This window comes from Stegostoma tigrinum, chromosome 4, assembly GCF_030684315.1.
Source record: "Stegostoma tigrinum isolate sSteTig4 chromosome 4, sSteTig4.hap1, whole genome shotgun sequence".
NCBI lineage: Eukaryota > Metazoa > Chordata > Chondrichthyes > Orectolobiformes > Stegostomatidae > Stegostoma > Stegostoma tigrinum.
This window is the reverse complement of record NC_081357.1, coordinates 126,361,821-126,374,109: the sequence shown is the minus strand read 5'-3', so window position 1 is coordinate 126,374,109 and position 12,289 is coordinate 126,361,821. Positions and strand designations below refer to the sequence as shown.

The window sequence follows — 12,289 nt, the reverse complement described above, 5'->3', positions numbered from 1 at the left end:
ATTTCAGCAGGCCACTCTCAACCTCACTACCACAAAAGCAATTTGCAGAGGGAACACAGGTCATGCGATAGCTATATGTTTCCGCTGCCTGTGTCCCTTCTGGCCCAATATAGGATGGCAAAGTACAACCCTACACCTTACAAGAACTGTGTGAGACTGAAAGAATACACAATTATCATCAGGCTTCTATCAGCTACAATAAAATATGATTTTACAGAGCAGCATATCGCAAAGCCTGAGTGGAATGTGACTTACGTGAGCAGGTTTTCTGGTCCTCGTTCAATATAAAACCTGGACGACACCTGCAGTTATATCCTGTTGTAGTGTTCACACATATTTGCTCACAGTCATGGTTTCCAGTAGCACACCTATTCAAACCTGAAATCAAAGATTAAATTTAATATACTCTATTCATTACTGTATTTTAGTTATAACAATAATCACAGACAAATATTAACATCTTAGTGTAAAATGTTTTCCTACATTATTGTTTGTGAGAAAATGCACAAAATCTATAATTGTTACCCCTGGAACTTTTTTTTTCTTTATTCATTCATGGGATGAGAGTGTCATTAGCTAGGCAGTATTTAGTGTCCCATCCCTAATTGCCCAGAGAGCAATTAAGAGTCAGCCACATTGCTGTGGATCTGGAGTCACATGTCAGCCAGACCAGGTAGGGATAGAACATAGAACATTACAGCACAGTACAGGCCCTTCGGCCCTCAATGTTGTGTCGACCTGCCATACCGATCTGAAGCCAATCTAACCTACAATATTGCATGTACGTCCATATGCTTGTCCAGTTGTCCAGAAACTGATGGCAGTTTCCTTCCCTAAAGGACATTAGCAAACCAGATAGGTTTTTCCAACAATCAACAATGGATTCATCAGATTGTTAATTCCAGATACTTTTATTGAATTCTAATTCCACCATCTGCTGTGGCAGGATTTGAACCCAGGTCCCAGAACATTATCTAGGTCTCTGGATTAACTGTCCAGCAATAATACCACTAGGCCATTGCCTCCCCCCTTTATAATTTGATAATGTGCAAGCATTAAAGAACTGCCTTTGACAGTTCTTCCATCAGGAAGCCCATAAAATCACATGATGTCATTCTTTTAGTTAGTAAGTGGAATTTTGAATCTCTTTTCAAGTTATCAACCTCCATTGTGCTCATAACAAAATTCGCAGCTTTGTATGGGTATTTAAATCCAAAACCTGAAATGAGTTCTCTCTGATGTGCTGAAGCTTAAAAGAATGAGATTTCACAACAACATTAACTATATTTGTTGAATGCTTAAAAATGTTTGCCCTTTGTGAAGGTTTCTTCAAAAGAGTGAATTTGTCTTTGTTACAACTGTAAAAGGTCATTTAAAAGTGATGGCAGAAACATTAGAAAAAGATTTGAAAGTGGGCATTGAGAAGGAAGGGATCATTAGCTCAACTTTGAGGATGAAAAAGGTAATACGGATAGCATCTAGCTTGAGTTGGTGAGGATTTGGGTCACTAATGAAACACATTGAACTTGAAACAGAAGAAAAAAAGAGAAAATAAAATTACTTGAATGCAAAGCAGATAGTAAACAAAACAAAGGTTTCAGTTTGAGAAGTAACATGGAGGTTCAGTGGTTAGCAGTACTGCCTCACAGTGCTAGGAACCCAGGTTTGATTTCAACCTTGGATGACTGTCTGTGTGGAGTTCACATGTTCTCTGTGTGGGCTTCTTCTGGATGCTCTGCTTTTATCCCACAGTCCAAAAATGTACAGGTTAAGTGGTTGGCCATGCTATAGTATCCAGGGATACACAGGCTAGGTGGACTAGCCGTGGGAAATGCAGGGTTAGTGGATAATGGTAGGTGTGGACTTGATGGGCTGAATTGCCTGTTTCAACACAGTAGGGATTCATAGTTCTAAATACGGGGAAATGCAAAAACCTAAGTTAGAAATCCAAGAGAAAGGAAAAAGGGAAGCCAGAAAATTTGAACTTTGATTTCAAGAACAATGTGTATCAGACATGTTTGATGATTTCATTAAATACTGAAAGAACTGCAAATCAGAAAGCTTAGCAGGTCTGGCAGCATCTGTGGAGAGAAATCAGAGTTAACATTTTGGGATGAATGGCCCTTCCTCAGAACCACTTAGAGATTTTTCATGCAGATTTAATTCCTGGTTTTGATTTGGCAAGAAATGTTTGCCTAAAGCCTAAATTCAGTGAGGAAGGAGGTGCAATATATTTTATACACTTTGAAAAAATTGCCATGAAATTATAGTGCCTACCAAATATCTGGACAATCCTATTACTTTGGAGGCTTATGTAACCCTCTCCAATGAACATTCTGCACAATATGATAAAATGAAGACTCTGGTGCTTAATGCAAATGAGCTAGTTCCGAAGCTCATGCACAAAAACTTAGAAACCTGAAGAACTGACAGAACTAGACACTTTTGGAATTTTCTAGAAAAAAGGAAAGGGTCTCAGTGCATGCAGCTGAAGATTTTGAAATGCTTTAAGCGGTTTTAATGGAGAAATTTAGAAATCCCTTTAGGAGTCAAATCGTACCTGGTTGGCTATAAAACTTCTGCAATAAGGGAGTTGGCTATTTGAGCTGATAGCTACAATTTATCATGTGAAACACATGGGAGGCAGCAAATCATTGTTTACAACACACACAGAAGAAAGAAAGAGAAATGAATTGACAATAATCAGGATACAAATTTCACTCAGATGATGCACAAATTAAAACAGCAGATGTTTCATATAGTGCTGAAGTTGGAAGATAAAAATGATTGAAGGAAACTGGCAGTTTTGATGTAAAATAGAGAAAATGAAAGCCATCTGCTGGAAGATAAAATCCAAGAGAGTAGCTTTTATGGGACTGTTTAGAATTTCTCCAGAGAATTCTGCACCAGGGAGTGAAGTTTGTGACAAACTGAAACCATCTAATGTCATTATAACATGTGTAAATTGGATCATATAAGATTAAGGGAGCATTTTATTGAACGTGATTTAAGATTCCATTAATACCTAATGAAGGAACCAAAGATTTAGACTAAGGGGTAGCAGATTGGCTCAAATGTTGATATTAGAAAAAGGTGTGACTTTCTCTACAGAGAATGTGGTAACTGGAAGAGGTTTTGATACAGAGATAGTAGGAACTGCAGATGCTGGTGAATCTGAGAAAACAAGGTGTGGAGCTGGATGAACACAGCAGGCCAAGCAGCATCAGAGGAGCAAGAAAGCTGACGTTTCGGACCGAGACCCATCTTCAGAAAATATACAGGATATTGGTGGCAATTGTTATCTATTTTATTGTTCAGAGTGAAGTTAAACTGTACTTTAGACAATAGATTTTTGTTGTTCTGTTGCTGTCACAGTTCAAAGTACTATGAGTGGACAACTTGCTGTATGACACTGCTAAGTCAATGTTACACCTGCAGCATGTGCTAGCTGCTACTGTGGCAAACACACTGCCCCTGTTTCAAGCAAATGAGCCTGTGTGAAAGCCAAAAGGGATCAGTCCTTAATGGGGTCTGTGGTCAGTCAGAGGGTGCCACTATAGAATACAGTGGAATGGCAGTGGTTAGCTATGCATTTGTTCCTACCTGATCCCAGAGAACCATGACACTGGCAACGGGCCACAGTCATGTCAAATGCAACCAGTTCAGGTAGTCAGGGTGCAGTGGGGCTGGGTTAAGTTCAGTCAGGGGTATCCTGCCAAGGCAATCCAGGTGCTAGGACAAGGTTAGTCCTGGGGACATGGGAATTAAAATTCAGGGATTTTAACAGAAGCCAGTCCAGGGACCCTGGAATGGGCTGCTTTCGGGCAAAGTTGCTGAGGAATGGCTTCAAAGTCCCAAAAGGGTTCTTGGCATGGATTCTAATAGACGTGCAGTGAACCATTCATTTTCTGCTTAAGTGAAAGAAAGGTGGCATCAAAAATAGATAATCAGCACTTCTGCCTGAATGTGTTCATGTGTTTTATGCTGCTGTGGGAGAGGGGCAGAGAAAACCAATCTTGAGATCCAGTTACAGGCTTCCTTGCAAATTAATGACCATCGGAGATTGACACAGTTCTGCGTAGTTCACAGAGAGAAAAGGCTGCTCAGCTTTGCAAGCAACAGAGCCATAAGTAGAAAGAAGACAACAAAATGTGAGGCTGGATGAACACAGCAGGCCAAGCAGCATCTCAGGAGCACAAAAGCTGACGTTTCGGGCCTAGACCCTTCATCAGAGTGGGGGATGGGGTGAGGGTTCTGGAATAAATAGGGAGAGAGGGAGAGGCGGACCGAAGATGGAGAGGAGAGTATAGGTGGGGAGGTAGGGAGGGGATTGGTCAGTCCAGGGAAGACGGACAGGTCAAGGAGGTGGGATGAGGTTAGTAGGTAGATGGGGGTGCGGCTTGGGGTGGGAGGAAGGGATGGGTGAGAGGAAGAACAGGTTAGGGAGGCGGAGACAGGTGGGACTGGTTTTGGGATGAAGTGGGTGGAGGGGAAGAGCTGGGCTTGTTGTGTGGTGCAGTGTGGGGAGGGGACGAACTGTGCTGGTTTAGGGATGCAGTTGGGGAAGGGGAGATTTTGAAACTGGTGAAGTCCACATTGATACCATTAGGCTGCAGGGTTCCAGGCGGAATATGAGTTGCTGTTCCTGCAGCCTTCAGGTGGCATCATTGTGGCACTGCAGGAGGCCCATGATGGACATGTCATCTAAAGAATGGGAGGGGGAGTGGAAATGGTTTGCGACTGGGAGGTGCAGTAATTTGTTGCGGACTGAGTGGAGGTGTTCTGCAAAGCGGTCTCCAAGCTTCCGCTTGGTTTCCCCAATGTAGAGGAAGCCACACCGGGTACAGTGGATGCAGTAAACCACATTGGCAGATGTGCAGGTGAACCTCTGCTTAATGTGGAATGTCATCTTGGGGCCTGGGATAGGGGTGGGGGGGGGGGGTGTGGGGGCAAGTGTAGCATTTCCTGCGGTTGCAGGGGAAGGTGCCGGGTGTGGTGGGGTTGGAGGGCAGTGTGGAACAAACAAGGGAGTCATGGAGAGAGTGGTCTCTCCAGAAAGCAGACGGGGTGGGGATGGAAAAATGTCTTGGGTGGTGGGGTCGGATTGAAGATGGTGGAAGTGTCAGAGGATGATGCGTTGTATCCGGAGGTTGGTGGGGTGGTGTGTGAGAACGAGGGGGATCCTCTTGGGGCGGTTGTGGCGGGGGCGGGGTGTGAGGGACGTGTTGCGGGAAATACGGGAGATGCGGTCGACAGCGTTCTCGATCACTGTGGGGGGAAAGTTGCGGTCCTTGAAGAACTTGGACATCTGGAATGTGCAGGAGTGGAATGTCTTGTCATGGGAGCAGATGCGGCGGAGGCGGAGGAATTGGGAATAGGGGATGGAATTTTTGCAGGAGGGTGGGTGGGAGGAGGTGTATTCTAGGTAGCTGTGGGAGTCGGTGGGCTTGAAATGGACATCAGCATCCACTGTACCCGGTGTGACTTCCTCTACATTGGGGAAACCAAGCGGAGGCTTGAAGACCGCTTTGCAGAACACCTCCACTCAGTCCACAACAAACTACTGCACCTCCCAGTCGCAAACCGTTTCCACTCCGCCCCCCCCCCCCCCATTCTTTAGATGACATGTCCATCATGGGCCTCCTGCAGTGCCACAATGATGCCACCCGAAGGCTGCAGGAACAGCTACTCATATTCCGCCTGGGAACCCTGCAGCCTAATGGTATCAATGTGGACTTCACCAGTTTCAAAATCTCCCCTTCCCCAACTGCATCCCTAAACCAGCCCAGTTTGTCCCCTCCCCCCACTGCACCACACACAGCCCAGCTCTTCCCCTCCACCCACTGCATCCCAAAACCAGTCCCACCTGTCTCCGCCTCCCTAACCTGTTCTTCCTCTCACCCATCCCTTCCTCCCACCCCAAGCCGCACCCCCATCTACCTACCAACCTCATCCCACCTCCTTGACCTGTCCGTCTTCCCTGGACTGACCTATCCCCTCCCTACCTCCCCACCTATACTCTCCTCTCCACCTATCTTCTTTTCTCTCCATCTTCGGTCCGCCTCCCCCTCTCTCCCTATTTATTCCAGAACCCTCACCCCATCCCCCACTCTGATGAAGGGTCTAGGCCCGAAACGTCAGCTTTTGTGCTCCTGAGATGCTGCTTGGCCTGCTGTGTTCATCCAGCCTCACATTTTGTTGTCTTGGATTCTCCAGCATCTGCAGTTCCCATTATCTCGAGTAGGAAGAAGACAGTCTCTATTGAAAGACATGATTCTACAGCCCGCTAGGATTCCTGGAGATCTGTCCGATCACAGCCTGGCTTCACTGCTGGTGGTGATTTGAGAAGCAGTCCAAAAACTGTGAAAGATGCTTGGAAATGGTGATTCAATATTAATAGTCAGCGAAATGTGGTTAAAGGCAACCTGTTATAAGCTAGGAGCAACAACAGCCTGTTTGCTATAAGGACTGCAATCTTGTGAAAAATGCAGTGTGACAAGTACAAACGGGAAACATTCCTTTCTGTAGTTTAAATTATAAGTTGCCTACAAAACAGAAATAGTGTTTGGTCAATAGTGTTATTAAAATTATTTATTACAATAAAAATATTGAAATGTGAAATCCTGTGTCATTGTTTCAGCTCGTAGCTACAAGTTTGAACATCTTGATGAATGTCTTCTATCTCTGCAGACAACTTAAAAGTACCTGAGAGTGATTTGTTAACAAGTATATTAACGTTTATTATGAATTATCAACATTATTGATTGAAAGAATTCTTCCAAAGGATTATGCATAAGTCAAAGAATCTATGATAATCACTTTTTGATATCGCAGGGATAAAGGCAACATTTAGGCTCATCTCACTGACAACCAAACACATCCACACAGATTAATACATATTTGTTCTAATGTGTTATACACTGAATGGTCAGTGACTTACGTGAGCATGTTTTCAGATCCCGATTCAATGTAAAGCCTGGACGACACCTGCAGTAATAGGATGTTGCTGTGCTCACACATATCTGCTCACAGTCATGGTCTCCAATAGCACATGCATCCAACCCTGAAATATTACATTAAATTTAGTGTAACATCATTCACTAAAAGTTTTTATGAATCTAATTAATTTATTTTCAACATTTATAACGACAGGAAGAGCAAAAATCAATGCAAGAATAAATCTGAAAGTCTGCAAATGATATGAAGAGTAAACTGATTAGAAAAATATCAAAAGGGAAATGCATTTTCAAACTTGAGGACAATCATCACTTATCAGGAGCGCTGTATTGATTTATAAAGGAAGCCTCTAGTTTTTTTTAGAAATGATGACATCATGTCACGTATTTACTTCTAACTTATGAATCTGCAGTTTTCAGGAATTCAGGGAACACGGATTTGGTGACATCGTTAATATTCTGTGGACGCGTTAATTGGAGTAAACAACAAATTAGTTAGAAAAAAAACCTGGACAAAATTAACCAAATAAAGTTATACCCAAATGATGTAATGGGAATTAAAATTCAGGGAAGACAGACATGTGAAGAAGTAACATTTAACCCATCTCACTCACTTTCTTGTTTGGATCCAAATAAAGGACATATTCAAATCATTGTTATAGAACATAGAAAAGTACAGCACTACAGGCCCTTCGGCCCACCATGTTGTGCCGTGGATTAATCCGAATCCAACAATAAAATAACCTAACCTACATTCCCCTCAATTCACTGCTGTCCATGTGCATGTCCAGCAGTCGCTTAAGTGTCACTAATGACTCCGCTTCCACGACTTCCACTGGTAAACTATTCCATGCGCTCACAACTCTCTGGGTGAAGAACCTCCCTCTGACGTCTCCTCTATACCTTCCTCCTAACACCTTAAAACTATGACCCCTCGTGGCAGTCAATCCTGCCCTGGGGAAAAGTCTCTGGCTATTGACTCTATCCATGCATCTCATTACCTTGTACACCTCGATCAGGTCACTTCTCTTCCTCCTTCTCTTCAGAGAGAAAAGTCCGAGCTCAGTCAACCTCTCCTTGTAAGACAAGCCCTACAGTCCAGGCAGCATCCTAGTAAACCTCCTTTGCACCCTCTCCAAAGCCTCCATCTCTTTCCTATAATAGGGCGACCAGAACTGGACACAATATTTCAAGTGTGGTCTCACCAGGGTTTTGTAGAGCTGCAGCATAACCTCATGGCTCTTAAACTCGACCCCCCTGTTAATGAAAGCCAAAACACCATGTGCTTTCTTAAAAACCTTATCCACTTGGGTGGCAACTTTGAGGGAGCTATGCACTTGAACACCAAGATCCCGCTGTTCCTCCACACTGCCGAGAATCCTGCCTTTAATCCTATATTCAGCATTTAAGTTCGACCTTCCAAAATGCATCACTTCGCATTTAGCCAGGTTGAACTCCATCTGCCATTTCTCAGCCCAGCTCTGCATTCTGTCAATGTCTCACTGAAGTCTGCAATAGCCCTCGATACTATCACGACACCTCCAACCTTTGTGTCATCAGCAAATGTACTAACCCACCCCTCAAACTCCTCATCCAAGTCATTTTTAAAAACTACACAGAGCAGAGGCCCAAGAACAGAGCCCTGCGGGACACCACTCAGCACTGACCTCCAGGCAGAATACTTACCATCTACAACCACACTCGGCCTCCTGTCAGCCAACCAATTCTGAATCCAGATAGCCAAATCACCCTGTATCCCATACCCCCTGACTTTATGAATGAGCCTGCCGTGGGGAACCTTATCAAATGCCTTGCTGAAGTCCATGTACACCACATCCACTGCTTGACCCTCGTCACCCTGTCTCGTGACTTCCTCAAAGAACTCAATAAGATTTGTAAGGCATGACCTGCCCCTCACAAAGCCATGCTGACTCCCTTTAATCACACTATGCTTTTCCAAATAGTCATAAATCCTATCCCTCAGAATTCTTTCCAAAACCTTGCTGACCACAGACGTAAGACTGACTGGTCTATAATTTCCAGGGATTTCCCTATTCCCTTTCTTGAAAAGAGGAACAACATTTGCCTCCCTCCAATCTTCTGCTACCACTTCCGTGGAGAGTGAGGAAGCAAAGATCTTCACCAGCGGCTTAGCAACCTCCTTTCTCGTTTCCCGGAGCAACCTAGGATAAATCTGGTCTGGCCCTGGGGACTTATCAGTCGTAATGTTTGCCAAAATTTCCAGCACATCAACTTCCTCCATCTAGATCTGTTCAAGCCTGTTTTCCTGCTCCTCAAAGTTCTCATTCACAACAAGGTCCCTTTCCTTAGTGAAAACCGAAACAAAAAACTCATTTATGGCTTCCCTTATCTGCTCAGACTCCACACACAAGTTCCCTACGCTATCCCTGATCGGCTCTACCTTCTCCCTGATCATTCTCTTATTCCTCACGTATGAGTAAAGTGCCTTCGGGTTCTCCCTAATCCTTCCTGCCAAGCCTTTTTCGTGCCCCCTCCTGGCCTTCCTCAGTCCACTTTTGAGCTCTTTCCGAGCAAGCCTGTAATTCTCTAAAGCTGTGCTAGACCCTTGCTTCCTCCACCTTACATAAGCTGCCTTTTTCTTTTTCACGAGAAGCACCTCTCTTCCCGTCATCCAAGGCTCCTTAATCTTACCCCTCCTTATCTGTCTCAGAGGAACAAATTTATACATCACTCGCAACAACTGCTCCTTAAACAGTCTCCACATGTCTGTTGTGCCCTTCCTGTGGAACAATTTCTCCCATTCTGTACTTCCCAACTCCTGCCTGATAGCATCATAGTTTCATTTTCCCAGTTAAATATCTTCCCCTGGTAACTGCTCCTTTCCCTTTCCATGGCTATGGTAAATGTGAGGCTATTGTGGTCACTGTCGCCAAAGTGTTCTCCCACCACGAGATCTGACACCTGTCCTGGCTTATTGCCGAGCACCAAATCCAAATGTTATGTTAGTTCCAACTTCATAAAACAAAAGAAACCTTTCTACTGGCCTGAGCAGGTAAGTGGAATCTGCTGAATGTTGAGCACTGGTGTATAAACAAACCTAATAGTTTACCCTAACTGGCAGATACTTACTGTGGAGCAACAATTACCCGACAGCATGTACCTAAAAATAAAACTTCCTTCCTCCAGCTATCAATTCAGCTTACTATTAGTGTATAACAAGCAGAAAATGGAATCATCATCAATACCTATGTGAAAGACTATCGTATCCAACAGCGATGCACTGAAGTCTCTCATGGACAGATAACACGTTAAACTAAATTCCTAAGGAACAAAAACAGAAATTGCTGGAAAAGCTCAGCTGGTCTGCCAGCATCTGTGAAAAGAAATCAAGATTAACATTTTGGGTCGAGTGACATTTCCTCAGAACTGCTCTGACTTCTGAGGAAGGGTCACTCAACCTAAAACATTAACTCTGACTTCTCTCCACAGATGCTGCTAGACCTGCTGAGCTTTTCCAGCAATTTCTGTTTTTATTTCTGATTTACAGCATTCGTTCTACGGTTTGCAGTTCTTTTGATTTGACTACGGAGGAAACTCCTTTTAGAACCTCCCATCATTGCAAATTCTTCAATGTTTCAGAGTGAGGGCAGACTACTAGATTGTCCTCCAGCTTGGGAAGATGTAAAGCAAGCAAGGCATGGAAATTTGTATAGAAGGTAAGTTGGGACATTAATTGTTATCTAAAGTGGCTCACCAGAAATGAGGAGTAGCTAAAAGATTCTAGGGGGCCACAGAAACAGCAATGTAAAGGGGAATGTGAGGATAAGGAGGTTTATCTTCCATCTCCAGTGGAATCTGGAGCTCACTCATAAGAATGCAAACTTGGAAGCTTACCAGATGGGATTGAAATAACTGCATAAAATGGTATTTTCTAAGTGTAAAGTGGGTGGAATAAGTTACTGTTTTTTATCTTCAGGGTCAGCGTAGATTATTTGGAATTGAGACTCTGCCTTGGGCAATCGCGACAAATGTGCTTGCATTGATTCACCTATCTGAGTTGAATTCACACTTTGTTGACTGAATTATCGAAGCAAAGAAGACTCTTTCACAAATGAGCTCTTGCTGTAACTTGCATAGTTCAGATAGTAGATATAGATTCATCAATTAAGCTACCTGCAAACATTCCTTGGAGCTGATACCTGCTATTAACTCATGACCTCACTGGTGTCTTATTCATTCTTTAAGTCTGTGCCTCTTTTTTGTGATACCTCAGGGTAGTGTCCTAGGCCCAACCATCTTCAGCTGTCTCATCAATGACCTTCCCTCCATCATAAGGTCAGAAGTGGGGAAGTTCATCAATAATTGTACAATGTTCAGCACCTTTCGTGACTCCTCAGATACTGAAGCTGTCCTTGTTCAAATGTAACAAGATTTGGACAATATCCAGGTTTGGGCTGAAAAGTGGCAAGTGACACTCGTGCCACACAAATGCCAGGCTATGACCATCACCTATAAGAGAAAATCTAACCACCGCCCCTTTATATTCAAAAGTGTTACCATCATTGAATCTCTCTCTATCAACATCCTAGGGGTGACCATTGACCAGACACTCAACTGGACTCACCACATTAGCACAGTGGCTACAAAACCAGGCTAGAGGCTAGGAATATTGCAGCAAGCAACTCAACTCCTGACTCCTCAAAGCCTGCCCACCATCCACAAGGCACAAGTCAGACGTATGATGGAATACTTCCCACTTCCCTGGATGACTACAGCTCCAATAGCACTCAAGAAGCTTGACGCCATCAGGACAAAGCAGCCGCTTGATTGACACCACATCCACAAGCATCCACTCCCTCCAACCCTGACGCTCAGTAGCAGCAATGTGCACTATCTACAAGATGCACTGCAGAAATTCACCAAAGATCCTCAGATAGTTGATCATTAACCTTCCTCCTGTGCTACTGGGCATTCCTTTTAACTTGGAACACAGCACTGTTGCAGGCCTGTGTCCAGTTTGATTGAGTCTGGTAATGTTACTTCAGTTGACAGTCTGTAGTAGAAAGAGTAGTCTTCCTCTCCACCAGCCTAACCTCCAGGTCCCTTTCTGCAAAGTGGGAGCGAGCTCTTCTCTCTGCTCTGTGACCGCAGTCATAATGTGAGGGGCACTACAGCATATAAGGTGGTGCTGCAGCTGGGCTTCAGTGGGCAAAAATACTGCTCAAATGCCAGAATGTCCCAGCAGTGGTGAGCAAGTCTGCATATCCTGTGATTGCATGAGATGAAAGAGCCCGATTCCAAAGTTAATGCGGTGAAGTGTGGAAGTTTGTGTGGGAAGGATTGGTCCAAAC

At 44.0% G+C, this 12,289-nt stretch overlaps 1 protein-coding gene across 2 annotated transcripts in view; it reads right to left on the bottom strand.

Annotated features, from left to right (window-relative positions):
• The window catches only part of LOC125452686 (matrilin-3), a 49,080-nt gene that overhangs the window by 5,548 nt on the left and 31,243 nt on the right, over positions 1-12,289 (bottom strand). For both annotated transcript variants that reach the window (XM_059645755.1, XM_059645756.1), the window contains 2 exons: positions 6,941-7,063; positions 256-378 (listed from right to left, as the gene is read on the bottom strand). In XM_059645755.1, the coding sequence (XP_059501738.1) occupies positions 256-378; positions 6,941-7,063 (246 nt within the window). The remainder of the gene's footprint in view (positions 1-255; positions 379-6,940; positions 7,064-12,289) is intronic.